Raw genomic sequence first — 26,215 nt, forward strand, 5'->3', positions numbered from 1 at the left:
CATGCATGTATTTTGTCAAAAAGTGCATATATGTGAATATTATTATATACATTGTGTAGTGTAATACAGTACACAATGAATGGACAAAATACACAATGGATCGAATTGCTTAGATGGGGATAATTATAAAAATGAAAAATAAATTTTAAAAAATGCTTTCTTTCATTGGAATTCGTTACTGAGAGCTCTGCGAAGATTTTTGCAAGCAATAAATATAAATAAAACATCCTTGTGATACATTTCATTAAAAAGTGTATTATAGTCGCTGATCATTGATATGTCACCTAGGAAACATTAATACTTGAAAAATATGTTTTGTACATGTATGTTCACTTGTTCCTAGCCATTTAAAGTATATTAGATATGTTGTGAATGTATAAATATTGAGAGAACCCCAACATTCATGCTTGTGTAATCTCTGTTGGGCAAGCCAATGGCCAGTTAATGACTGATGTACATGTATATCCTCTTTTCTAACAATTCAACAAGCAAAGTGATATTGAAATATCAGAAGACATTTGAAAACTGTCATTGCTTCTCAATGTTTCAAACAGGATGATTTTCCCATGCTTGCATAAGAACATGAATTCAATGTTAAATGAGTGTAACATATTGCCCTTGTTGTACTTCCAATTGCTCAAATTTTTGTGTAACTTTCATGCTAAAAGAAAACTCTCAAGTGCCTTATTTTCCAGAGTCTTATTACATATTCTGTAAAGGAGCACAAGTTTGTCGCATCAGTTCAAAATTTGTTATTATTTTGAAATGCCGGTAGCTTTGATAGTTTTCTTGAGCTTGAAATGGTCTTATGTGCATATGAAAAGATTGTAGGTTCTTCACTGATATGAACTTTAAAAAAAAAATTCTGAAGGTATAATGCAGATTTTCTTTGTTTTTTCTCTTCATGATAATAATGGTTTGGGAATTCATAATGATCTGTGTTTGTTGATGACAGGATTGAAATCAAATACATGTAGACAGTGATCTACAGTATATTACTTGTATGCTTTACCTGTGGGGATATGAACGTGTTTGTTTTGGGGGTCATTTTCTTAGGAATGATAAATCAATAGTTTTCTGAATGATTAGGATACATCTATGTTGTCACCCTGGACGTCATTGCCATTCGTGCACATTCACCCCTCCATGGAAATAGTCCTTACATGGCTAGAATGAGAGGATGTATAACATTTTACTATCAAAATGTATTTCATATTTCACCAGGGGAGCATTTTCATGGACATTTGGTGTCCGACCACTAGTCGGATCGGACAACTTTCCTTGAAGCACTATTACTATTACTATGGTAACTGTCAGATAAAACAAACTTGTTGGATGAAATGTCTGACAAGTCCTTTCATGAAACGCTCCCCAGCTGGCCATTCTTGCTTTGGACGTGGAGTGTCATAATGTAAAAATACACGTTCATGTACATTGATAGTTGTGTTTCAACTTTGACCTGTAATGAGTGCTCAGTATTGTTGAACAAGAGCCCTGTTCATGAACATGCCGTCAATTGAAAAGAAAGATGTAAAGCAAAATCAAAGTAGGTTATTTTCTCTTAATTTTTTTGTTGTGTTATGCATACATGAACCATTACCAACAGTGATTTGTAAGAGAACATATCTTTTCATCAAGCCATGCATGTAAACATATCTGCCATAACCTGGTAAATTGCATTCGCAGGGAATAAGTGATATTTGTAGTGACACTATACTTTCAGTGAATTATGAGAATTCTTGTCCTGCTAGCGTATATTGCTTCAATTTTCTTTTTGTTTGCTTATTGTTTGACCCACAGCATTTACTAGCTATCTGTGGTGAACTATTACTTGTATTATGTTTCATTTAGCAAGCTATTGTGGTTGTCATTTGTTCCAATATTCATTTTTCTACAGAAAAAAATGTTTGCCAGACTTGCTACGGTATGAGTGAGTTAATCAGGAAAATGTGAACTACAAGTTTGTTTCCTAATCTCAATTTCATTATCATTGTTTGTTCTTTAAGATTTTGTTGATAAGACTTATAGTCTTAAGTTTTGAACAAAGGTATGAATACTCATGAATGAGATTATCATGTGGATTTCTAAAGTACAGTCAGAATGTACTTGTAATCATATTTGTCTTGAATAAAAGCTTTGAAGACAAAATGAATTAATGGTTTCTGATTTTCTTATGTACAATTTACCCCCTCCCCCATTCAAGATGACATCAATAAAAACAGCTCAAATAGAATTTTGAGGCAACATAATATTTATTTTCGTTTAATAGGCAACATAATATATTTTTAATTTAATAAAACAAATATTGCACATGGATAGATAGTATCTCATTTTCCCTACAAACTTTGAAATTAGCCAAGTATATTGGGTTCTATTTACAAGCATTCCACTTTTATTTAGAATCTTTTTGAAGGAAATATTTTATATTTCCGCTTTCATCTAAACCACCTGATGTAAGGATGGACTTGCCAATGAAGTTGAACTTTTGAAGAACCATGTAAAATAACAATGTATTGAGTTAGAGAATAAAACCCTTAGAACAAGTTTAATAGTTTGCATGAAAACTGGAAAAAATCAAAGATACAAATATTGAGCATTTGAATGTGGACATGCTTTTTCATAGATCAGGTGGGTTTTTTTTTATTGGGGGGGTAAATGTTATAGAGGTTCCATAAAATATATCATAGACAAAAAGTTTACATTGTACAATGCCTACTTAGCTTGCTGTACGCAAGCAAATGGGAGGCTGAATGTTAAACATTCATACCGGTGCACACCTACCGTCCAAAATGTACCGTTGCACGGGTCAGGAAAACGTGACGTCACTAAAAATATTTTAACGCATTGCATGCGCTTATCAAATGCATGTACAGTACAATGTAGGGCTTACTGGCTGATTGCGCATTGCTTTCAACATTTTCTTTATTTTCATAGATAAACGTAGGAAAAATCAATTATTGTTTGTATTTTCGCTAACTTCCGAGGCGTTGTACAACACAAATAGTGGATGATCTTATTCATGCAATGGTGCAACATTTCACATTCGGTGAAAGGAAAGACACTCTATGCAACTCTGCTAATGCTTTGTTGAATAGAGCATCTTTCTTTCACCAGGATTATGCGAAATCTCACACCATTGCACTCGTGCTTATTCGCTATTTGTATACTATCATAAGAATGTGTAAAAAGAAATTTTTTTTAATCAGTGACATTACAAATCTTATATCTTTTGTCTGTCCAATGGTTTAAAAATATTGATTTTAGTCTGTTTTCATGTACGCTAACTTGATCCAAGTATTTCAATCTCCTTTAAGCATGAAAACAAATATTAACAATTATAATAATAATAATACAGGGCTATCAGAGGTTGTACTACTCTATTGGTTCCATCGTGTAGTCATGAATTCATATGTAGAATAACAACCTAATAATTAAAGGGATAGTCTGGGCTGAAAGTATCTATAGCTTAATAAATAGGGTAGAATTCACTGAGCAAAATGCTGAACATTTCATCAAAATCGGATAACAAATATTAACAAAGTTATTGAATTTTAAAGTTAAGCAATATTTTGTGAAAACAGTCATGAATATTCCTTAGGTGGGCTGATGATGTGGCATTTCCACTTGTTCTTTAATATGTATTTTTTTATATAAAATTAGGTTTATTCAATTTTTTCCTCCAAGAACTAGAAAAATTGGATTGACAACTAATTTCGTGCATTAGATATTTATTGCTGCAACTTATTTCATTATAAGAGACAAATATTCACCCAAGTATGAAATAATGAAAAAATTGATTTTAATAATGATCTTATGTAATAACATAAGAAAATGGAAAGTGGAGATGTGACATCATCAGCCCATCTAATGAATATTCATGATGATTGTTTTCACAAAATATTGCTGAACTTTAAACTTCAATAACTTTATTGTTATCCGATTTCAATGAAATTTTCGGCATTTTGCTCAGTGAATTCAACTCTATGTATTAAGATATAAATATTTTCAGCCCAGACCATCCCTTTAATAGCCATGAGCCATGGCAACATTAAATTGACAGATTTACAGTCTGTTGGTCGTGACAGAGAAAACGGTGCGAATACATGTACGTTCCTCACTGAAAATCGATATGCTTTTCATCCCATATATACATTCACATACAGGAAAAAATAATTCATGAAATATCATCAGTATTTTCAAAATCTTCATTCATTTTAAGAGCCATAAAAGGAACTTGCAAAATGGAGAATTTGAATCTATACTCCAATACACCATAAATTTACTCAGGGGTATATCAGGAAAAAAAAGTCTATGCAACATGATTACTATCCAATTTCTAGTATACAGTAAAATTGAACCAACTTTTGAAAAGAGAATGACACATCCAGCTTTCTCTCAGTTTTTAAAATCGAACTGATACTTTTACGAAATTTGTCTCTATGCATTCCTGAACACTGACAGTTTTTTGATCAAGCGCACAACTCAATGACACTTGAGAAAAGACAATATCACACAGATATTGCCTACCTAGAGGTAGAATATACCATCTCCTTTCCCCAATGGAGTTACATTTTCCCCAAGGGATTATACAGTGCGTCCCAGAAAAAACGAAACCGAGATTAAGCGATGATTTATCATGACTTAATCATAAACAAAATAGACAAATGACCTATCAATGTAAAGCTTAGAATCTCCTCTTTCATCTGGTATTACTTAGATTATTTCTCATTCACGCATGAGTGAGCAAAAATAATTTGAAAAGGGGATACCAAAAAGTCACTTGGCGGGCCGTATCTGTGTTTTGAAAAGAAAACCACATTTTTAAAAAGTTCAATATCTGCTCTTTAATTTGATACCTCAATTACAGAAAATGGTCTAGAAATAACAAAGTTCTGGTTATTTGAAATAAGGCTTGAATTTCAATAATTTCAGAAAATGAAGAGGTTTTACAGGCTAGGGTTCAAACTCACTCGACACTCCTTTTTGTTGACGATCAGCCATGCATGAAGTCTTTTGTTACCGTGCGATAGCTTCTGTGGGAAACCGGTGAAAACAAGTTTATTTAATGAAATTAGGGAAATACAAGCATTGTTTCGAGGGATCATAACTTTTTTAATTCTCGACCATTTTCTGTGATTAAGGTATCAAAGAAAAGAGCAGATATTGAACTTTTTAGTCATGTGATTTTCTTTTTGAAATTCAGATACCCCCGCCAAGTGAGTTTTTGGCGTCCTCTCTTCGAATTGTTTTTACTCACTCATGCGTGAATGAGGAATAATCTAAGTAACACCAGATGAAAGAAGAGATTCTAAGCTTTACATTGATAGGTCATTTGTCTATTTTATTTATGATTAAGTTATGATAAATCATCGCTAAATCTTGGTTTCGTTTATTCTGGGACGCACTGTATATTGCCTGAAGCACACAGAGCTAAGGGCAAATATTGTCCCAAGGGGGAAATATAGTGGGGGGTGGAATGTAATCTATTGAATAGATAGGACAGACCAGGGAAAGTCTGTTATATTATTCGATCAGAGACTTCATTTTCTTTAAGATAACCTCACATTTCTTGCTGTTCAGCACCTATCATTGATTTGAATCTATATAACCTACGTAATATAACAAAATACATAAATTGTGGCTTTGATTTCAATTTCCTCTTCGTGGCAACATGACGACGGACTTCCCAATGGAGCTGGAATGGATCTCAGTATGACCTGACCGTTTGATTATCCTTTGAAGAGGGGCCACCTTGCTTCCATGAAGATTAGGAGTCTGTCGTGAAACAGGTCAAGAGGAATTGAAGGTCACGCTGGAAGCTGGCCTGAAGTTCTTGGAGAAGTCTGGTGATGAAAGAAAGAGAATACCAGTGAAGAACAAGAATAAAAACGACAACCACATTACTAAATAACAGGATTTATGTTATAAGAATACGATTTCTGTTGTGTGAATCATCTATTGTTATAAAAGAATTGAGATTAGGTCAGACTTGAAGAATAACAGGGGCCCGTTTTCATAAAACTTGTTTATCAACCAATATGCAAAAACAGTTTAAAGCTACTGAAATCATTCAATTTGATTGGCTTATCGCAAACATGTTCTTGATATTGCGCATTCGATAACAAGCCTTTATGAAATGCGCCACATGAAAGAAGACAAGGACTGATGGAAAAATGACCAATTTAATAAATCTGCTTTTACAGGTTATCACCTAAGAGATGATCAGGAGAGTGTTTCATGAATATTTTCATCCAACAAGTTGTCAGATCTGACATCTTTCCATGATTTTGATTGGCTGAGAGGCACTGTTCCTATGGTAACTGTCAGATAAAATGGGACTTGTCGGATAAAACGTCCGACAAGTCTTTTCATGAAACGCCCCCCGTTCATTCTTTCATGCATCTTTTACTCGCAATCTCCATGAATGATTTACATCAATAAAATTGATACTGCATATCATACAAAGATCTGGTCCAGTATTCAGTTGAAAGTATTGATTTTGTACGTATTTTACTTGACTAAGCAAATGCTTAAACTTGCATTCAGATCACATCAATGTATTTTATATTATCTAGCAAACTTCAAGCAGTAAACTTTCTAATAATCATTGCAACCCCATAAAGTTTGAGCCAGATAACACGCAATGTATGCATCCATCAATGCGCAGAATGTATGTACTGTGCGTATCATGTTTGTAAACTACACGCAAGCCATATAGGCAGCTGACTTGGGTTTAAGCAAAATACTTAGTCACAAAATGCAAATGACTGCCAAAATCAGTATTTTACTTCAGCAGAAGACTTAGTACAATACTTATAATTCTGGCTTAAGAATTGAACTGAATACCTGGCCCTGGGTCATATCTTGATCACGGTTTACTCACCTCTTGTGGGACTCTGTCCTGATTTGTGGTACAACTGACAATGCCTCCTTGAAGGATGCACTGCAATAGAAAACACAAATAATAATAATTTATAATTTTTTATCATTGTATTTTATTGTTTGATATTCTGCCAAATAAAATAATAATAACAAATAAACAAGATTAATATACAAATCAATGGCATATTATGCTTATAATTTTCTAAATTAGGAATCATAGAGAGTGGTGTGTGCAGCACTTTGTTGCCAAAGAGAAAATGTGCAATGATCTGAACAAGTCTGAGTTTACAGTTTGGTGAAAGAGAGCATCCTGCTTCCATTACAAAATAATTGACATTTCATTAGGAAGAATTAATTCAAGACAAATTGCTGAATGCTAAAAGATCAATAAAATAATTCCAGATTTCATTGCTCGAAATAGACATGAAATGAAATACTCCAAAAATTTGATTTGCCAATTCGATTGTGGGCCCAGCAGTTGTTCTGCAGAACCAGATCAACGAGTAATCATTGAACGCCAAACAGAAGCAACTCCTATCTTTTAACGTCTTTTGGTCTGATGCGGCTGGGGTTTAAACTCCCAACCTCCTGGTTGTGAGAAGGACGCTCTACCAACTAAGCCAACACACAAATGTTATGATAATTACTTGTCCTTGGAAATTATTTCTTTGTAAGTCACGCCAATTTTAAATTGCGAAATGCATTCGAATTTCACATTTTGAAAACTGTTACCATAAACTGACCTTGTTCCTGCATTCCTGTATGGCGACATGGCTTCTTCTAGCATACCAATATCTAGCCTTGCCTGAACAGCACCATTACTACAGAACGACCCAGTAACGCAGCTCATGATGCGTGACATCTCTTCCGCTACGGCTTCTAAGACACGCCCCATCACGCGAAGCATGAAGGCAGGAGCTATGGCATTGATCTCAGCGTGAATGGCTACAGCATTCATCAGTGCTTCCTTTACATACGGACTTGCTCCTACATTATACAAGAATAAGAACACAGACTTGAATAGTGCTCAAGACCTACCTTTTATTGGGTCTATATGGGTGTAACTCCTGTGACATCTTACAGACCTAGACTTCATCTTTGCTCAATTCAATAATGATAATATCTATTTAATGCGTTGCAGACGTAATGTACATGTATCATTTCTTACTATATCATCATTAGATTCAGTGTATCATTTCATTAAGTGCGTTTTCAATTACAATTCTGAAATTCCATGACAAATTCATCATCACATCAGGAAATCAAACAGTTTTAATCTGGTTGCTTATAACACAGGTTTGTTGTCACTGATAAGTCTTGTGAAAGGGTGCTCAAGATTACACCCCTCCCCCCTGACACACACACACCCGCACACCCTCCCTCATTTTCCCCTCCTCTCTCTCTCTCCCTCTCCCTAGCCTACAAGACACCGTTGGTTTTTGCATAGCGCATAATGTAGTGTCTGACGTGGTAAGTCTAGATTCTGCTGCGGAAAATTTCGTGATAACCCCGTTTCATGTGCTTGTCAAATATCAGAAGCAAAATATGGAATGATTTACAGTTTCACCCAACCTCTCCCCCGATAAACCCCCTTCTAGAAATGGAATTTGGGTTCGGTATAACTCTTTCTGGTTCAGAATAATGTAAAGATAAGGATTAGGGTTTATTTAGTTTTGGAGGCTAGTTCTATGTTTGGCTTAACATGCAGATTTTCCATAAGAGAAATTGTCGCCAAGCATGTCATGGTTCATATTTAACAGTTCCTCTGGTGTGCATCGAACTAATGAGGGCAAAACATGAACTGAAATTTTTTATGGACTCACGCACCCCCCCCAAACAAAATAAAATTTTAATAATAGCATTTTAAGGATTGTGAGAATTCATAAAAATACCCTATTCAGAATCTTACTTTAAAATAATTGATGCCAGTGCATTGAAATAAAATCATCTTGTTCACATAGAAAACAAAGGGGAAAATTTAAATTTCAGTAGTATTTGGAAAAAAAAAGATTCCTTGAATGATATTCAGTGTATTGGAAATCTTATTTCAAAAAATCAGAGAGAACACTGTCAGTTTCCGAAGTATGTGTTACTTGAGATTACCTTATTAGGATGAGTTTCATTCTAGTATTCATTTGAATTTCTAGATAACAAGTTTCACCAGCTACAGATTTACATTGCTTACTCTTTAAACCTCGTACTCTCGATTAATATATCCATGAATATCATGATTCAACTAGAAAATATAATGTTGTGACTCGTTAAGTTTCTTCTTAGCTTTGGCCCCCTCCTGGATCCAATTATATTTGAAGGTATGTTGATCATTTTGACTAATCCTTTCAAAAGTGCATCAAATATGCATGATTGTGAAATAACAAGTGTGTGGATCACTTCTGCTCCTATTATTCATGTTTTTTTCATTCATTTTTTTTCAAGAAAAAAGTTATGACCATCATGCCTATATACACCTTTTTAGCTTATATGAGATAAATACAATTAATGTTCACGATATTCATTAAATGTGCTTAGTAAAAATATCCTGTTTTAGGTCGATATATCACAAATTTCACATCGCGCATTGCACTAGCACTAGCATGTTCCAAGTATAATAATGTTTCATGTTCATGATTACAAAATGTTGCGTTTTAGGTCAATGTATCAAAAATTTCAGCTGGCACTTAGGCATGCATTATCAAATACATCTAGTCTTTACATATCATGTTCATTTATTATTATTTTATCAGATACAGTTGGCATATCAAAATTGCTGTTTTATTTCGAATAAGTTACCGTTAGTTCATGATTCATGTTTTATCTTTGTTAAATTCTATTATTTCTTTTGATTTCTGTTTGTTAATTGAAGATTTTCAGCCTGTGAGCTGCCTGTTTGATTTTGTTTTCATTATATCAATTCAATTTATGACTTATAAATGATCCCGTACCACTTGATTTAAATAAAAAGAGAAAAATTCAACAAGCATAACACTGAAAATTTCATCAAAATCGGATGTAAAACAAGAAAGTTATGACATTTTAAAGTTTTGCTTTATTTCACAAAACAGTTATATAAACGAGCCATTTACATCCAAATGAGAGAGTCGATGATGTCACTCACTCACTATTTCTTTTGTTTTTTTTTGTTTGAAATATGAAATATTTTGATTTTCTCATCATTGTCATGTGAAATGAAGTTTCGTTCCTCCCTGAACATGTGGAATTACATTATTTTAACATTTTGTGCTTCAGGCAAGGAGGTCCTTATCATCAAATTCGTAAAAATTGAAATATTGTATAATTCAAACAACAAAAAACAAAAGAAATAGTGAGTGAGTGACGTCATCGACTCTCTCATTTGGATGTAACTGGCTCGTTCATGTACCTATTTTGCTGAAAATAAGCGAAACTTTGAAATGTCATAACTTTCTTATTTTACATCCGATTTTGATGAAATTTTCAGCATTGTGCTTGTCTGATTTTTCTCTTTTTATTCAAATCAAGTTTTTGTTGGGGTGGACTTGTCCTTTAAATTTGCTTTTATTCTGAAGGATGATAGCATAGTCACAGATTTGAATGTAGGTATTCGTACAATGATATCCCAAGTCTCAATATCAGCATCAAGTTTTACTACGTTTTATTCCAAAATCGGGTCGCAGACCAATCGTAAGGTGTGCGGTAGCCTCTAACAATTACATTCTTCTTGGCACTTGGTGGAGAGTGCAAATACAGATTTAAAATATTGATTTGGGCAATGGCAGGATAAGAGTGCCTTTGGTTTCTTAATCTGGGCAGTGTAAGTTACATACTACTGATATTGTATCATTTCATTTACCGACAGCAAACTTGACATACATTTATTTATTTTTTTTACTTTTATGAAACAGAATGCTGAATATTGATATACCATAGGATATCTATTTTGAAAAAAAAATCACACTGTTCAAAGTACTTTTAACCTTTTCCTAAATTGATGAGTTCATCTCTTCATGGTCGAATGTTAAAAGATAAGATTTACTCTTTAAAATATGAACAATAGTCAAAGCTTTCAGCAATATAGAAGTCCAAGAAAATATTATTTGTTTCATAAAAAAATCAATTGGAATATTCTACAGTAAGAGAAACAGCGTCATCGACAGAATATCGTTAATGTTTACTTCTTTCCCTGCATAAGACCATCAGAGCAGTTTTCAAAGGTGTTTAGTAGATTTGACTCATAGGTTTTAGTAATCATACCTATAGGTTCAGGGCAGTTGCCCCAGTCATAGTTGCCAGCATAGACCCCTACTTCCAGAGCTCCAACCAACGGATCTATCTTCTGTTCACAGTACGCTTCGAAGATCTTCTCGTCAAGTTCGGCATACGCTTCTTGGGACATCTACAGAAGGTGTGTTTGAGCAATACATATAGCGTTTAAACATTTTATTTTGTTCATCCTACTACTCTAGACTTGTATCAACCTTGGCACTTGTAAACAAATAAATGGAGAATCCCATTGGTTCTTTATACTGAAGAATTTTTGTTTTTAAAAGTCTTAAAGACACTACCATGAATGAACTCAAGTCTACAAATGAAGGTTTGAAACAAGATTTGAGTACTTTGAATTATTGAACTTATGAATTCTGCGCTCCCGATTCACAAAATATGTAGACGACAAAATATGAAAACAACATATGACTGTCTGAAAGTATATTTGTCACAGAGTTCTATCATTCGCCATTGGGAAAAATAAAATCAAACACAAATGGTCGAGTTGAGTGTCTACTTGACACCAAAATTGACTCAATATCAAAAGCTATAAACTTGACTCAATGCACCTTGGCCCTGATTTTAATTACGTATATCAATTTATCATTATGGTTACAGGGCTCAGCAGCAATTCATAATCAAGGTTTCCATGTTAGTTATGATAATGGTAAAGTTACCATAGTTGAAGCCCCAGGTTCTAATTTACAGCAAATTACTTACATTTTCTATTTCATGTGTGCTAGGATAGCCAAGTCTCTTGAACTGCTCAATCAGATTAGGGATGACATGTTGAGAAACGTGACTACAGTTACTCAGTACAATTACCAAACACTGTTCCTGTATTAAGAAAAACAAACAAAAACAGATATCAAAACGATCACAATGATATCAACACAAAAAACAGTTACTATATAAAAAAAACTTGGGAAAGAGTTGGATTAATAAAAAAAGGTGTTTATTAAATTTGCAGACACAATAATACTATGAATGATCATAAAGCAAAGTTTGATAGTTAAAGAAATCTTTTCATGTCCAAGGGCAATAGAATTGTTTTTGAGTGGATGACCTACATTCAGATTTAAGGTGCATTTCAACACTTTAGTACCCTAACATCATGGTTTTCAAAGACATTCATTTCAAACCAGAGTAGCATATAATTAAATCTTTCACCATCATAATGCAAACACAAAACAATGAACAAAAAAAAGATGTGTATTAGGGGGATTTCGGCAAAACCAGACAAATTCACGCAACGCAGCTGAGATCTGAATCGTGATTCTATCACTGGCATTCTTTCAGTTCGGATATGTATCGCACACTCTCCATGGTTGACCTTTACTTTCCAAGAAAACAGCGCAATTAAATTCTCTCCCAATTTAGTCCTGAGTTGTGTTTGCATTTGCATCATCAATTTGTGATTTTTGTTTATGATTCTATTCCAAGAAATTTTATCAAGTGCATCCCCCCAAAATAAAGGATTCGAGTGACGAGGTGCATCATGAGCAAATAGGCCCTCACCAAACACTTCTCTGTTCTACATTCTTTGTGGAATCATGAGTAGAGAGACATAGATCAAATCTTACCATGGATGGGATACTGTCCTCAGGAGACTGGAATAGAGATTCGGGAGTTCTCATTGCTGCCTCAGATAATCTAGAAAAAAAAATCAAGTACGATATGAATCTTTAAAGTTAATCCACACAGTACACTACAAGTCAAGCACAGAACAATAGATTTGGTTCACTGAACCTATTGTTCTCTGCTCTTATAAGTGTAATATAGTGTACAACAAATTCTGTCTTTCACCTATCATCAATGTTTTTTATAAACTTATCGAGGGCTGCCAATTCAAGAAAAATATGATTTGTGAAAAAGATGTAACAAAGTCTCTGGGGCCCGTTGCAGAAAGAGTTGCAATCAAACACAACTCTAAAAATCATGCGCAACTTGATTTTCAACCAATCAACAGCGCGTATTTTGGACTTGCGATTGATTTTTTGACTTGCGTTTAAACGCAACTCTTTCTGCAACGGGCCCCTGTTTCCTCTTTTCCTTCCGAGTCCCCTGGGATAGGCTTCTCTGACATTAATTACAATTTTTCATTCTAAACATGAATTAGTATCTGCTGGTACATGTATGCATACTATCTACTGGTGGGAGCTCAAGGGTGGCTATTCATTAGCAAATTACAAATGCTTTTGTCTAACCTCTTGATAAATTAATTAACCATGCCTCAATATGAAACAAACATGTTTACTGCCTTACAATTCATGATTACCCTCAACCATTCATACAAGTAAGCATTTTTTTTATCATAAAGTCATCATAAGTTCTCTCCTCTTTGCTCTCTTCAGATATGTACATACCTAAGAAATTGCTAAATATGAGACATTTCATTTATTTTATTTTAGTCATGTACAGGTTTACCTTAATTTCTGCATGTCTCCATCATCTCCCAGAAAAGCTAACTGTTCAAGACATGATGCGAAAGCCTACAACAATTCAAAGGAAAAAGAAAAAAATCATATTATTCAAAAACATAAAAATACATATTCATATACAATACAAGAATGATAATTTTACCATGAATGATGTTGTCTGAATACTTGAAAATGAAGGGTCAATGAGTGTAATCTAAAATGCTTAAAATGGGCTTTTCATCACACCAAATGCCATGGCATAATCTAATTGACAAAATAAATACTTAAAAAAAAAAAACTTGTTGAAAAAAGGATGAGCAGATTCAAACTATATAATTAGAGCACTCTTAAACAAGTATAATCATTTGGTGCATGACACAATAGTTCTTGAATAATAATTTATGTAACCGAGGACACCTCAATTAGCCAAAATATTAATTTTCCTTATTTGATAAAACTATGTATAAACAGGGAAAGTACATGCATTTGTAAGTTTTGGTGTACCTTTAATTTGCTCCAAAAAATTTATCAAAAATTTAACATTGATCATATTCAAGAGCTAACTAATGAGATTTCAGAAGAAACCTCTTACCATGAGCATATCAGAAGATAAATCAACAGTCTGTCTCTCTACATGTCTGTTATCAAAGATCTGGAGAAACAAGTGAAAAAAATGAACAGATTCTCCCACAATTATCATACATCTTTGCACAGACTGCACTCTTAATTGCATTACCAAAATATAAAATGGTTTTTCTGTCAATAAACTAAAGGTACACGGTACGCCATATGATTTTTTTTTAATACATGATGTATGGGTAGTTGCTAGCATATGACATCACAACTTTAAAACTTAAAATTCTAATAGATCTTTTAAAATCTTTGATGAATTTTCCTTAAACCTTCACAAATATTTGTTTTATTTCATCTTCTGCCATATTTTCAATAAACTTTTTGTCAGGGTGAACTTCTCCTTTTATCAACCTACAAATTTACATATTGTTCACTCAAAACTACAAATGAAGTAATTTTTTTCAAGATACATATTTTCATCTCAAGAAAAAAAGATCTAACAATCTTTGAATACAGTTATCTCATACCATACTCTTGGAAGGGTGTGTTGGAGGGGGAAAATTACATGACAGTTAGGGGTAATTTAGCCCCTGAAATGCTAAAAAAAGCCATGAAAAACAAAATAAATAGCCCATCCCCATTCACTGCAATGTTAAAGCTTATCAGATATTGCAGATTTAGGCAGCAAGTTGTGGAGAGCAGCCCCCGAAAGAACACCAAAAAAATGTTGGCTAATGCATAACCATCATGTTCCCTTATTCTGACCTCTCTTAATAACAAGTGGAATGCCTCTGGCCGTCTCACCTGCATCACGCGGTTCAATATAGCAGCAGTGCTGACTTTGAATACTACTCTAACTCGCACAAGATGTTCAGTGATACATGGTTACTCTTATGTCCACTTTTTATGAACTAGACCAACAAACTTACAGAGATATGATGGTTATTTAACAAAATACATTGCCAAAGTTCATTGACCTTACATGACCTTTGACCTTGATCATGTGACCTGAAACTTGAACAGGATGTTCAGTGATACTTGATTACTCTTATGTACAAATTTCATGAATCAGATCCATAAACTTTCAAAGTTATGATGGTAATTCAACAGATACACCCAATTCGGCCAAAGTTCATTGACCTTTGACCTTGGTCATGTGACCTGAAATGCGCACAGGATGTTCAGTGATACTTGATTACTCTAATGTCCAAGTTTAATGAACTAGACCAATAAACTTTCAAAGTTATGATGGTAATTCAACAGATACTCCGATTCGGCCAAAGTTCATTGACCCTAAATGACCTTTGACCTTAATCATGAGACCTGAAACTTGCACAAAATTTTCAGTGATACTTGATTACTATTATGTCCAAGTTTCATGAATCAGATCCATAAACTTTCAAAGTTATGATGGTAATTCAACAGATACACCCAATTCGGCCAAAGTTCATTGACCTTTGACCTTGGTCATGTGACCTGAAATGCGCACAGGATGTTCAGTGATACTTGATTACTCTAATGTCCAAGTTTAATGAACTAGACCAATAAACTTTCAAAGTTATGATGGTAATTCAACAGATACTCCGATTTGGCCAAAGTTCATTGACCCTAAATGACCTTTGACCTTAATCATGAGACCTGAAACTTGCACAAAATTTTCAGTGATGCTTGATTACTATTATGTCCAAGTTTCATGAATCAGATCCATAACCTTTCAAAGTTATGATGGGAATTCAACAGATATCCCCAGTTCGGCCAAAGTTCATTGACCCTAAATGACCTTTGACCTTGGTCATGTGACGTGAAACTCATGCAGGATGTTCAGTGATACTTGATTAACCTTATGTCCAAGTTTCATGAACTAGGTCCATATATTTTCTAAGTTATGATGACATTTCAAAAACTTAACCTCAGGTTAAGATTTCGATGTTGATTCCTCCAACATGGTCTAAGTTCATTGACCCTAAATGGCCTTTGACCTTGGTCATGTGACATGAAACTCTAATAGGATGTTCAGTAATACTTGATTAACCTTATGGCCAAGTTTTATTAACTAGGTCCATATACTTTCTAAGTTATGACGTCATTTCAAAAACTTAACCTCAGGTTAAGATTTGATGTTGACGCCGCCGCCGCCGCCATCGCCGTCGGAAAAGCGGCGCCTATAGTCTCACTTTGCTTCGCAGGTGAGACAAAAACATGGCAATTCATACACTGCAACTGTTTGAAACACTTTTTGGCACTTCATACACTGCAACTTATGAAGAATTTCTTTTTTTTTAAAGGCTTAGCAATTCAAGTACATTTTAATGGAATAGGGAATACAATAATAATGATCATCCTGCATACAAACCTTCTTTTCACTGGAGCTATTACAGCTGATCACTTCCTTAAGATGTTGTAATGTATCAACTACTATACTCTCAAATAAAGTGGGCTGAAAGACAAAAATAAGATCATCACATTTAAATTATTTCTATTCTTACCTCCTTCCAAGACTCTGTTTGACATGGTTGATAACATTAATAGGTCCAATACAATCTTAAAATGAGGTATCAAAATGCTCAAAAAGCGAAATTTCCACCAAAAAACACATCATGATACTTGATACAAGAGGAGAGCAGACTGTACTCAGTAAGCAACAAAAAACTTGAACGAAGGAAAGAGAAAATAAAAGAGTAAAATATAGGCATCTCAGAGCTGCCAACCTGAACAAGAACATTTCAGTACTCTAAAAGCTGGAAATCATTATTTTGGTGGGAAAAAATCATTTTCAAAGAAATACCATAAGATAATACACAAAGCTGAAACCTTAGAAATCAGTATTTTGCATGAAGCCATCAGTATTCTTCTTATTTTCAGTACTAAATACCAAAAAATCTGTACTACTTGGCAGCTCTGCCATCTGTTACTGAATGTTAAAAGCAGGCTATCAAAAGCTTGTTAAAAGAATCAGAGTTGGGTCAAATGTCTAAAATACTTTTGAAATATGTATTTTTACTAGTCTGCATTCTACTCAGATAACTTTTAAATTAAGTTCTTATAACATATTGCAATCTCAAATAAAATGAATAGAGCCTATATAAATGCTCAATAATTCAAATGGTAACTACATAGCAATCACGGGCTTGCTCCATAAAGATTCATGCACACTTGACTAGAAGCTCACTAAACTGCATTGCAAGATTTCAAGATGATTATACCATATCAGACTTACCAAAGTTGTGATGCCTCCATGTTCATCCATCTGTAGCACCCAGGTCTCACGGCCGTGAAGAGCTTTGATATCTAAGAGATGGCACACAAATACAGTAGGTCATACAAGTCATGTTATCATTGTCATCACTGTTCCACACATACAGTGCATCATCTACACTCCATACACTATTTCACAAGCACATACGTGCCAATCCTATTACATTCATGATCGCATTCTATTGGTTACACATTTAATATGTGGGTGGAAAGTGGCATAGCTGGATAAGTGCCTTTATGAACAAACCACTACATCACTAATCCTAACTTCATACTTAGAATCATCTGTAAATATCTAGAAGGAAAAAAAATTAAGACAATTAAATAGGAAGGATTTGGTTGATGTTTGAAGGTTTGCGTGGTGGTTGGTGAGTCCTATGAGGACTAAGAAATGAGGATAGAGGTAGAAGTGAAATGGAAAGGTGAGAAAGTGGAAGGGTGGAAGACATACAGTCAATTTGTCTGAAAACCAGCTCTGTAACACCACTCACTGACTCGAGCAAGACGTCCCTCATTTCTCCAACTACGAAAGCCTCTAAACTAGTCTGCTGTGGATTACACTTACTTCAAGAATGAATTCTCTACTTTCCAACCTTCCACTTTCTTGCCTCTCTATTTCATTTTTACCTCTTTTTACTTTTATTAGTCCTTCCAGGACTAACCACATGGTTTCCGTACGTCACTTCTATGATTGGTTAAGGATTTGTTTATGATTTGGAATCATCTACGAGTCAACGAAGCAATCAAATGTATATCTTAAGAACAGTCAACAAAGTTTTTTGAAGTGTTCTTATATTCATTGGTTTCCTCGTTTCATAATAATTTGATTCCCCTAAATTTGCTGATATTGTCAATGATTGCATGGGAGCTGGATATGAAGAAAGGCTTAAATTTTGTTTGAACGTGCAGGGCATCGGTTAATTCTGACACCTAAGCAGGAATATGACAAATCTCCTTACCTTCTGTGGCCTCTTTGAAGAGAGTGACCATACAGTGGACTCTAAGTTCAGCCAGTAGTGAGTGCAGGACTTCAAGAAGTGAGGTTGGTACTTCAAGATTCACCAAGGTACTAAGAACTGACCTGTAGGATTTAAACAGAAAGAGAGTGACCAAACAATAAACCTTAAAAGAAAAGCTAGTAATGAGTGCAGGACTTCAAGATGTAAGGTTAGAACTTCCGAGATTCATCAATATACTTAGAACTGACCTGTAGGATGGAAAAGAGAGAAATAGAATGAACCCTACGATAAGCCAGTAATGAATGCATTTCTAGAAGTGATTCATCAAGCAACAATGTACCCTAAGATCAGCTAGTAATGAGTGCAGGATTCTGGGAAATTGGTTCTTCAAGCTTCATCAACATTCTTAGGAGGGACCTTTAAGATTTAAGTAACCATAGAGTTAACTCTCAGATAAGCTAGTAATGATTAGGGACTTCCATGGGGTAAGAGTCATACTCCGATTGAAAGAGAAATAACAAGACAGAAACTCAACCTACTGTGAGTTACTGATAAATAATTTGGTAAAAAGAAGCACTTCAAAAACTAATCTAAAATAGTTGATCTCATAACAACTGAAAATTCATGATCCAATTCAGATTTTGGAACATAAAATAGAGACCAAATATGGCAAAACCCTCATAATCTGCCCAGGCAATTCTATAAAAAAAATTATACAAATTAAGTCATAATGCACAGTTTTCATCATGAAATGTGGTAAGCCTTGCAAAGATACACTGTATTCTTGAACTGAAAAAAATTGCTAGAGTGAAATACCTTACCTGATGGATCGAACACACTGAGGAAGCCATGCACCTGCTCCTACTTCATTCTTGCTATCACCCCACTCTCCTAGTTTAGCTCTCTCTTTCTCATTCTTCTTCTCAAGTGATTCCGGAAGGAATGCTGCCCTCACAAGGTCCGCAAAGTAAGTAGTGATCTTTGTCATCATGGCCTGAAAGAAATGATGAACAACATATATTTAACAATCTTGAAACTACTTGTTCATCATATTCAAAGAACTAATAAGATTCATCATTTTCAAACCAATTCATCACATAAAATTCAGGGATGAATCAATGGATGGTCAAGATTTCTAACATAAATTAATGTAATTGGGTACTCACAGTGAAAGAAGCTTCCTTCGATGAGTCCACGGTCATAGACTTGCCTCCAGCCTGTTTTGTCAAATGAATTAACAAACATACAATAACACTTTCACCAGAAATGAGTAAGATAGAAACCAAATTACACTTATTATATGGTAGTCTGGAGTCAAAATCTATGATAATAATATTTTCTTAAAGTGCATACATACACTTACATCATCTTAGTGTTCTAGTAAAGAGTTTAAGAGATTAATATGTACAAGATAAACCAATTTTAAAAAGGACACAGATGCAACCTGCTAAATGCAATCAATATGATTGAATTTAATATCATGTAGAAACCAATATGCATATATACATAATGAACAAATTTAGACCTATGACCTAATACTCAACCTTTCCATAATAATCTCTGACAGAAGATATGAGTCAGGTCATTTGATGTGACCTGACTGTATTTTAGTGTCATCTACCCAGACACCAAACATTTTTAATATCTGGTGGATATATCCGAACTTATCATGCGGAAACCAACTCACATATATAATGAGCTGTGACCTTTGACCTGCAGACTCTGAATTCGAACTTGGCCTGTATTTTGGCGTCATCTACCTACACACCCAAATTTTTTTAATCCGTTTAATATTTCATAATTTTTCATGCAGAAACCAACTCACATATTTAATGAGCTGTGACCTTTGACTTGTGGACTACAAATTCAAACTTAGCTTGTAGTTTGGTGTCATCTACCAACACAACAAAAATTTGTTTAAATCCATTAATCCATATTTTTTTTAGTTATTGCATGGAAACCAAGTAGGGGGGGATGGACAGACGGAGGGACAGGGGCAATGCTTAATGCCCCCTCTGGACTTCGTCTGCAGGGGCATAAAAACAAGAGATGAAATGATCATGTAAATCTAATGTAAAACTTCTATGATCTACTTATGCTCCAAGCATTATCATTTTACTTTCATAAGAAAATGAATCCATTCATTTTGGGTAAATGTTACTGAACACGTCCATGCTAGCAAGTACCTCTGATACAACAGATGCATTGAAATAGGATTGACCAAGCCTCCAGAGGTTGGGGAATGTTGACAGAAGGTTATCAGCTAGCTCTTCTAAGAACAATACTTGCTGTGGGGGTGAAAACTTGCCATCCACTGGAAGATAAAAACAACTATACTTTAAATCAACTGAGACATGGATAGTGTTTGTTTAATCTGCCTGTTAACATAAAGTATATCAGAGGTGGGCATAAAATAAATGATACAGATGTTCTACAGTTGAAACCCCTATTTTCAACCCTAAATTTTGGTTCAATAGTATTAATTTCAGAAGCCACAGAAAATTCTGTTTCCACAGACCCTCAAAGTTTCCTTTCCTCTTTGCACTGTCACTTGAAAAATTTGCAATTTGGGCCACATACTGCTTATAGAAAAGTTACATGGTATTGAGATGCTATACCCATGTATCATAAATTTGGTCTAAACGTGTGCAAGCATTCAAGATAAAATTAATACAATTTTGCAGCGCTACCTTCGTGCATCTCAGAATTATATTGTGAAGCATCATGGAGGGCATGATGTGTTAGTGTTAAAAAAGTATCTTTTTGAACAAGTAGAAACAAGTAAAAACAAATGCAACAGTCACACAACACTAGTTAAGCAATAACAATAAGTAAATATGAAAAGATAGTTAACATACAAAGTGGGTTCACTTACTGTTTGCATCAGATGTAAATTTCACTTGAATGCCAGACCCTGAAGAAGGAAAAACAAAATACAGTTAAAAAAAAAAAAAAACATGACTTGGTGTGATATAGGCAAATGTATGTGTTAATTCCAGATCTCGAATTATCATCCTTCCATTGCCAATTTTTTTTAATGACACAGCAAATCAAAGTTATCTTGTAATAATCATGATTTGGTTTATGAAAGTATTCAGTATACTTATCTTAGACCTGAATTTGGTGTTTCAATTTTTTTTTTTAAATACTACTCTGTAATCTCAAATTGATTGTCTTACCAGAAAAGTTTCTTCGATGACCTCTGACCTTAGAGGCATGACTCGGTGGCTCGAGAATCTCACACCCTTTTTGATCTGAAATATAAGATGAAAACAGATATTTCTTTCCAGTTACACTTATGCTGTGATACTCATTCAATTGTGTAAAAAGTTATATTGGAAGGAGATCTGTGTAAAAAAATAAAACTTTTTGAAAATTTTGATGATTATTTTCCTACAGTATAACTGTAGGTGAATAACGATTTTGACAAGAAAAACTGTGAGTGATGAGAAAGGAAGGAATAGGGGCAAGGACAGAGCAAGGCACAGGTCTAGCCATAATGTGAATAAAGAGAGACAGTTAGCTTTACTCACTTGGACTGAAAAGAAGCTAGAACACTTTAAAGCTCATATAAGCTGTATAATATAAAGGATGAAAATGTAGAGCACCCTTGGCAGTCGAGCCTGGATAATGTCGTTCAATATTGCAGCTGTGCCGACTACATGCAATTACTGAAATATTTTCTACAATTTATTTACCATATTAACCCCATCAATATAAATCATTTATGTTGTTTTTACTGAAAGACAAGCCTCTGCAGCACAGCAAATGGCATTTAATTGTGCAGGTGTATTCTATCCTGAGAAATCCAACACCAGTGCTGCCAACCCAGACAAGAACATTTGATTTTTTTTAAAGCTGAAAATCGGTATTTTTGTGAGGAAATCAGTATTTTCTGAGAAATACCTCAGAACAACACATGAAACTGAAACTTTAGAAATCAGTATTCTGCATGAAACTATCAGTGTTCTCATTTTTCACTACCAATTACTGAAAATCAGTACTAGTTGGTAGCTTTGGAAAAAATGATGCAGTCAATACAATGCAGTGCTGCCAAATAGTACAATTTTGTTGTATTCCGTACGATTTTTCACTTAAAATACGACACTAAGATTTTTCTAAATAAAATATGATTTTACAAAAATATAGCTATGGGCATCCGTGTATTATATGTGTGTATCTCTCATTGGCATTTTTGTACATGATTGCGTACGTACGTGCTCGTTGCTGGAGTGTATTCGAGTGTATGGTTGGCATGTTATGACGGAGAAAGAGAGAGCATGTGTATTATGTTATACTGACTGGCATATCATATACCGCGCTCGCTATACATACCATAAATGTGTGTGTGTGCACAACAGGCAAGTACGATGTGCCCAGCGCTAGCACAGCCATGGCCAAGCCAGGTACTCAGGTGTGCGCGCGTGCATGCATATGCATGTGCTAGCTGCGCTCTACCATCTTTGGTGCGAATCTAAATTCACTAGCGCGTTGGCGATATCGCTTAGACCTTGTACTCGTCTTCTTGAGCACCGTCGTTGTGCGTTGTCTGTGATCATTGTGTTGAATAAATTCTGTAATATACATCATGACATTGAAAGGATCTAGATCATCATGGAGACAAACATTTCTATCCGAATATACGACTAGGTGGCCACGCATAGTGGCCAGCAAGAACAGTTACACCACTCGATGTACGGCATGTGCATGTGAGTTCTCAATATTGCATAGCGGTGCGAAGGACATCACCTTGCATCCAGTGGGCAGTTGCGCTATGCTCATCTAGTTAAAGTCATGATGCTGATTCTGTCTATCTTCCACAGTAATGCATCTGACGAAAGGCTTTTCAGTATGGCGAGAAAGAATAAGACACGAGTTTAGGTCCAGTCTGAGTACTGCAACATTAAGTGATATTCTCACTCAAAAGGCAACATGCCAATGTAATGGACAAAACTGCTTTGAAATGAAATTCAGCATAATCTATTAAGTAAGTGCAAAGGAGCAGCGACATCAGCAGCTGCATCAGGGTCCCACATGTAAATGAGGTAACCTATCAGTCATGCATGTAATTACGTTACTAAATGAAGATCCTATGACTTTAGCCCCCTAATGCTATTCATACCTGTCGTATACATTATACACATGTTAAAATTACAGTGAGCACAACAAAATAATGAGATGTATAGTAGGAAAGTACACAACGGGTATGAATATGATTTTTTTGTCTAAAAATATGATTTTTGGTCAAGTGTGGTTGGCAGCACTGGCAATGGTGTCCATGTACAATTATCACCCAAATTGATGTAAATATAAAAAGGTTCACATGAAAAGAATGGCTTCCTAAGCTATTTCAATATTATATGTAAATGCTTCGTTCTAGTGAATTTGGTAATTCCATTCACCATTGATCGATGAATAGGCTACAATAGTAAAAGCTAGAAAGCCTTTCGACTGCCAAAGATCTTGTGACCTGGAACTCACACCAATTAACGAGCGATAGTTGATTACCATTATGTCCAAATTTCATGAAATAGACCCTACACTTGATAAAGTTATGATGACACTTCAAACACTTAACCAGGGTTAAGATTTTATGTTGACGACACCACCGATATTTTGCTTCTGCTATACAAGCAAGAGAAAATGCATGAAATGGGAGGGTTTCAGAGCCTGAAATCAGGCAACTGCCTATGCCTGAAGACGGTTATATCTGGGCATCGTCTAACAAAGAGTTACGATTGATCTGATCAAGTATTTGCAAATCCATCAATGTCATAATTCTTTCTTTCAGAAATTTGCAAAATGTCCTTTGAAAACAGAGAAGCATACTGAATTGTCAAGAAAACAGTAAATATATATATATATATATATATATATATATACAACATATCATATCTAGAAAATATTTTGAACAAACATATATTTAAGATGTTGATATTGCTGGCTTTCCATAGTTGTGATGATCAGATTGATCACTATTCTACAGAAGACATGACCCTGTACTTAGACATACTCACCTATCTGGATATGTTGATCCTTGCATCCTGCTAGTATATCTTGGATCCACTTGTGTTCATTGACAATACACTCCCAGGCTGGATCTCCTGGACCACCTAGCTCTACTAGGTACCTGACAAGACAATCATATGCCGAAGTCACAGAACTTCAAGGATATGCAACTTACAGGAATTGTTTGAAATGCAGAATGAAACAAACTTTTTTATAAATTGTAAGCCAGCAATTAAATCATTTCAGGGAATAATTTTGCTTTACAAATTTGAATAGCATTTTTGGTCATGAGAATTAAGCTTTCAACAACTGGGCGTTGTGGCGTGCGCCTGTAATCCAAGCTGTGGGGAAGTTACAAATTGATGCAGAGGTTCGAGCCCTGATCACGTCTTTCGGATGGTGACGTTAAAGGTCGGTCCCAGACGTAAATCATCATACCTGATTGATACACGTCTGTCAAAAACTCAAAATACATACACAACTATAAAGTAATGTACAGTCCTATGTAAAAATATGCTCTACAAAAGGCTTTATGCATAGCAATCTTTCAAAAATGTGGAGCATATTGCGATGCGATATCAGGAAAATCATTCCCTTCATATGTTACAATAACAGCAATTAAAGGTTATACAAGTCTAGCTTTTTTTCTAGGGGACTTCAGAGAAGTATCAGAAATCTGAAAATTGAAATCTGCAGCGTTCTTGTATACACTTCGAAAAAACAACTAGCTATTGACTTGATTACATCATCTGATTTGGAGTATGTTGATGACTTTGGACGCAATGAACATGGTTCATCAAGTTTTATACATGCATATAGGCCATTAAATGTGGAACACACATTATCAATACACTCAAGCCATTCATTTAACTGGGCGTTGTGGCGTGTGCCTATAATCCCAGGGGGAAGTTCCAAATTGATGCAGAGATTTGAGGTTTGATTCCTCATCACATCTTTCAGGTGATGACATTTAAGGTTGTCCCAGACATAAATATTCTGGTTGGCACACCTCACCAAAAACTCAACCACACACATCAATAACATTACAGGAATTTTCAAAACTACAAAAAGTTATGCTATCCACAATACAGAAAGACATTACACATAAAATACAATATAACCTTATGAGCCTCTTCTGTTCATCTAAAGGTGTTGGAAGTTCCATGAGTTTTTCATGCAGCTGGACCTGTAATTCACGTATCCTATTCTCAACTTCATCATACACTGCAAACCAAAGAGAAACAGTTAACGGTAATTGAGATGAAGTATATGTCAATGCAAAGTATTTTCAGGAATAAAATGGTATGTTGCTCTAGGTTTGATTAATTGGCATGACATCCTTATAATGATACAAGTATGGTAGTCTAGTAGTTTCAATAGCGACTGGGTATGAGAAGATTATGGACAATTATAATTACAATGGTGGTAAGTTGTTTATTTATACTTTCAATTGTTCATGTAAGGGGCGTACTATAAAGTTGTTCATAAGTTACAAATGATTTTATGCAGGACTCAAATTGGACAGAAATACAATACTGTAAGCATAAGATTGGTAATTTAGATAATGTAGAGGCAACTATTATAAGCAAAAGAATGCTAAATCAAATTATTAAATGGGTGATGAAAATAGAAGATTGATTTTTTAAAAGTTGTTCTGCATGTAAATAGCATCAGCACAAAATATACTCCATAATGTAGCTTGTGTATGAACAATATTTGAGCTCTATGATAACGACTTCATGACCATGATACAAACCTTTCTTAAAAGTTGATACTTGTGTATTTGAGAAAAGTTGACGAGCTCTCTCATAATCATTGATAACAACTTCATAGTCTCCCTGCATTACAAAAAATATATCAAACCTAAATTGAATA

At 34.7% G+C, this 26,215-nt stretch overlaps 1 protein-coding gene across 1 annotated transcript in view; it reads right to left on the minus strand.

The window, feature by feature from the left end:
- Positions 1 to 5,365: 5,365 nt before the first annotated feature.
- Positions 5,366 to 26,215, minus strand: part of LOC121409718 (exocyst complex component 2-like) — a 33,090-nt gene continuing 12,240 nt past the window's right edge. Inside the window, exons 10-27 of the mRNA XM_041601627.1 lie at positions 26,097 to 26,178; positions 25,462 to 25,564; positions 24,349 to 24,461; positions 21,207 to 21,245; positions 20,518 to 20,645; positions 19,498 to 19,548; positions 19,153 to 19,325; positions 18,332 to 18,453; positions 17,335 to 17,405; positions 16,471 to 16,554; positions 14,137 to 14,196; positions 13,552 to 13,616; positions 12,708 to 12,777; positions 11,845 to 11,961; positions 11,113 to 11,254; positions 7,626 to 7,869; positions 6,884 to 6,943; positions 5,366 to 5,843 (exon numbers count right to left, since the gene is read on the minus strand). Of these exons, the coding sequence (XP_041457561.1) occupies positions 5,768 to 5,843; positions 6,884 to 6,943; positions 7,626 to 7,869; positions 11,113 to 11,254; positions 11,845 to 11,961; positions 12,708 to 12,777; positions 13,552 to 13,616; positions 14,137 to 14,196; positions 16,471 to 16,554; positions 17,335 to 17,405; positions 18,332 to 18,453; positions 19,153 to 19,325; positions 19,498 to 19,548; positions 20,518 to 20,645; positions 21,207 to 21,245; positions 24,349 to 24,461; positions 25,462 to 25,564; positions 26,097 to 26,178 (1,800 nt within the window). The 3' untranslated portion in view covers positions 5,366 to 5,767. The remainder of the gene's footprint in view (positions 5,844 to 6,883; positions 6,944 to 7,625; positions 7,870 to 11,112; positions 11,255 to 11,844; positions 11,962 to 12,707; positions 12,778 to 13,551; positions 13,617 to 14,136; positions 14,197 to 16,470; positions 16,555 to 17,334; positions 17,406 to 18,331; positions 18,454 to 19,152; positions 19,326 to 19,497; positions 19,549 to 20,517; positions 20,646 to 21,206; positions 21,246 to 24,348; positions 24,462 to 25,461; positions 25,565 to 26,096; positions 26,179 to 26,215) is intronic.

This window comes from Lytechinus variegatus, chromosome 2 (assembly GCF_018143015.1).
Source record: "Lytechinus variegatus isolate NC3 chromosome 2, Lvar_3.0, whole genome shotgun sequence".
NCBI lineage: Eukaryota > Metazoa > Echinodermata > Echinoidea > Temnopleuroida > Toxopneustidae > Lytechinus > Lytechinus variegatus.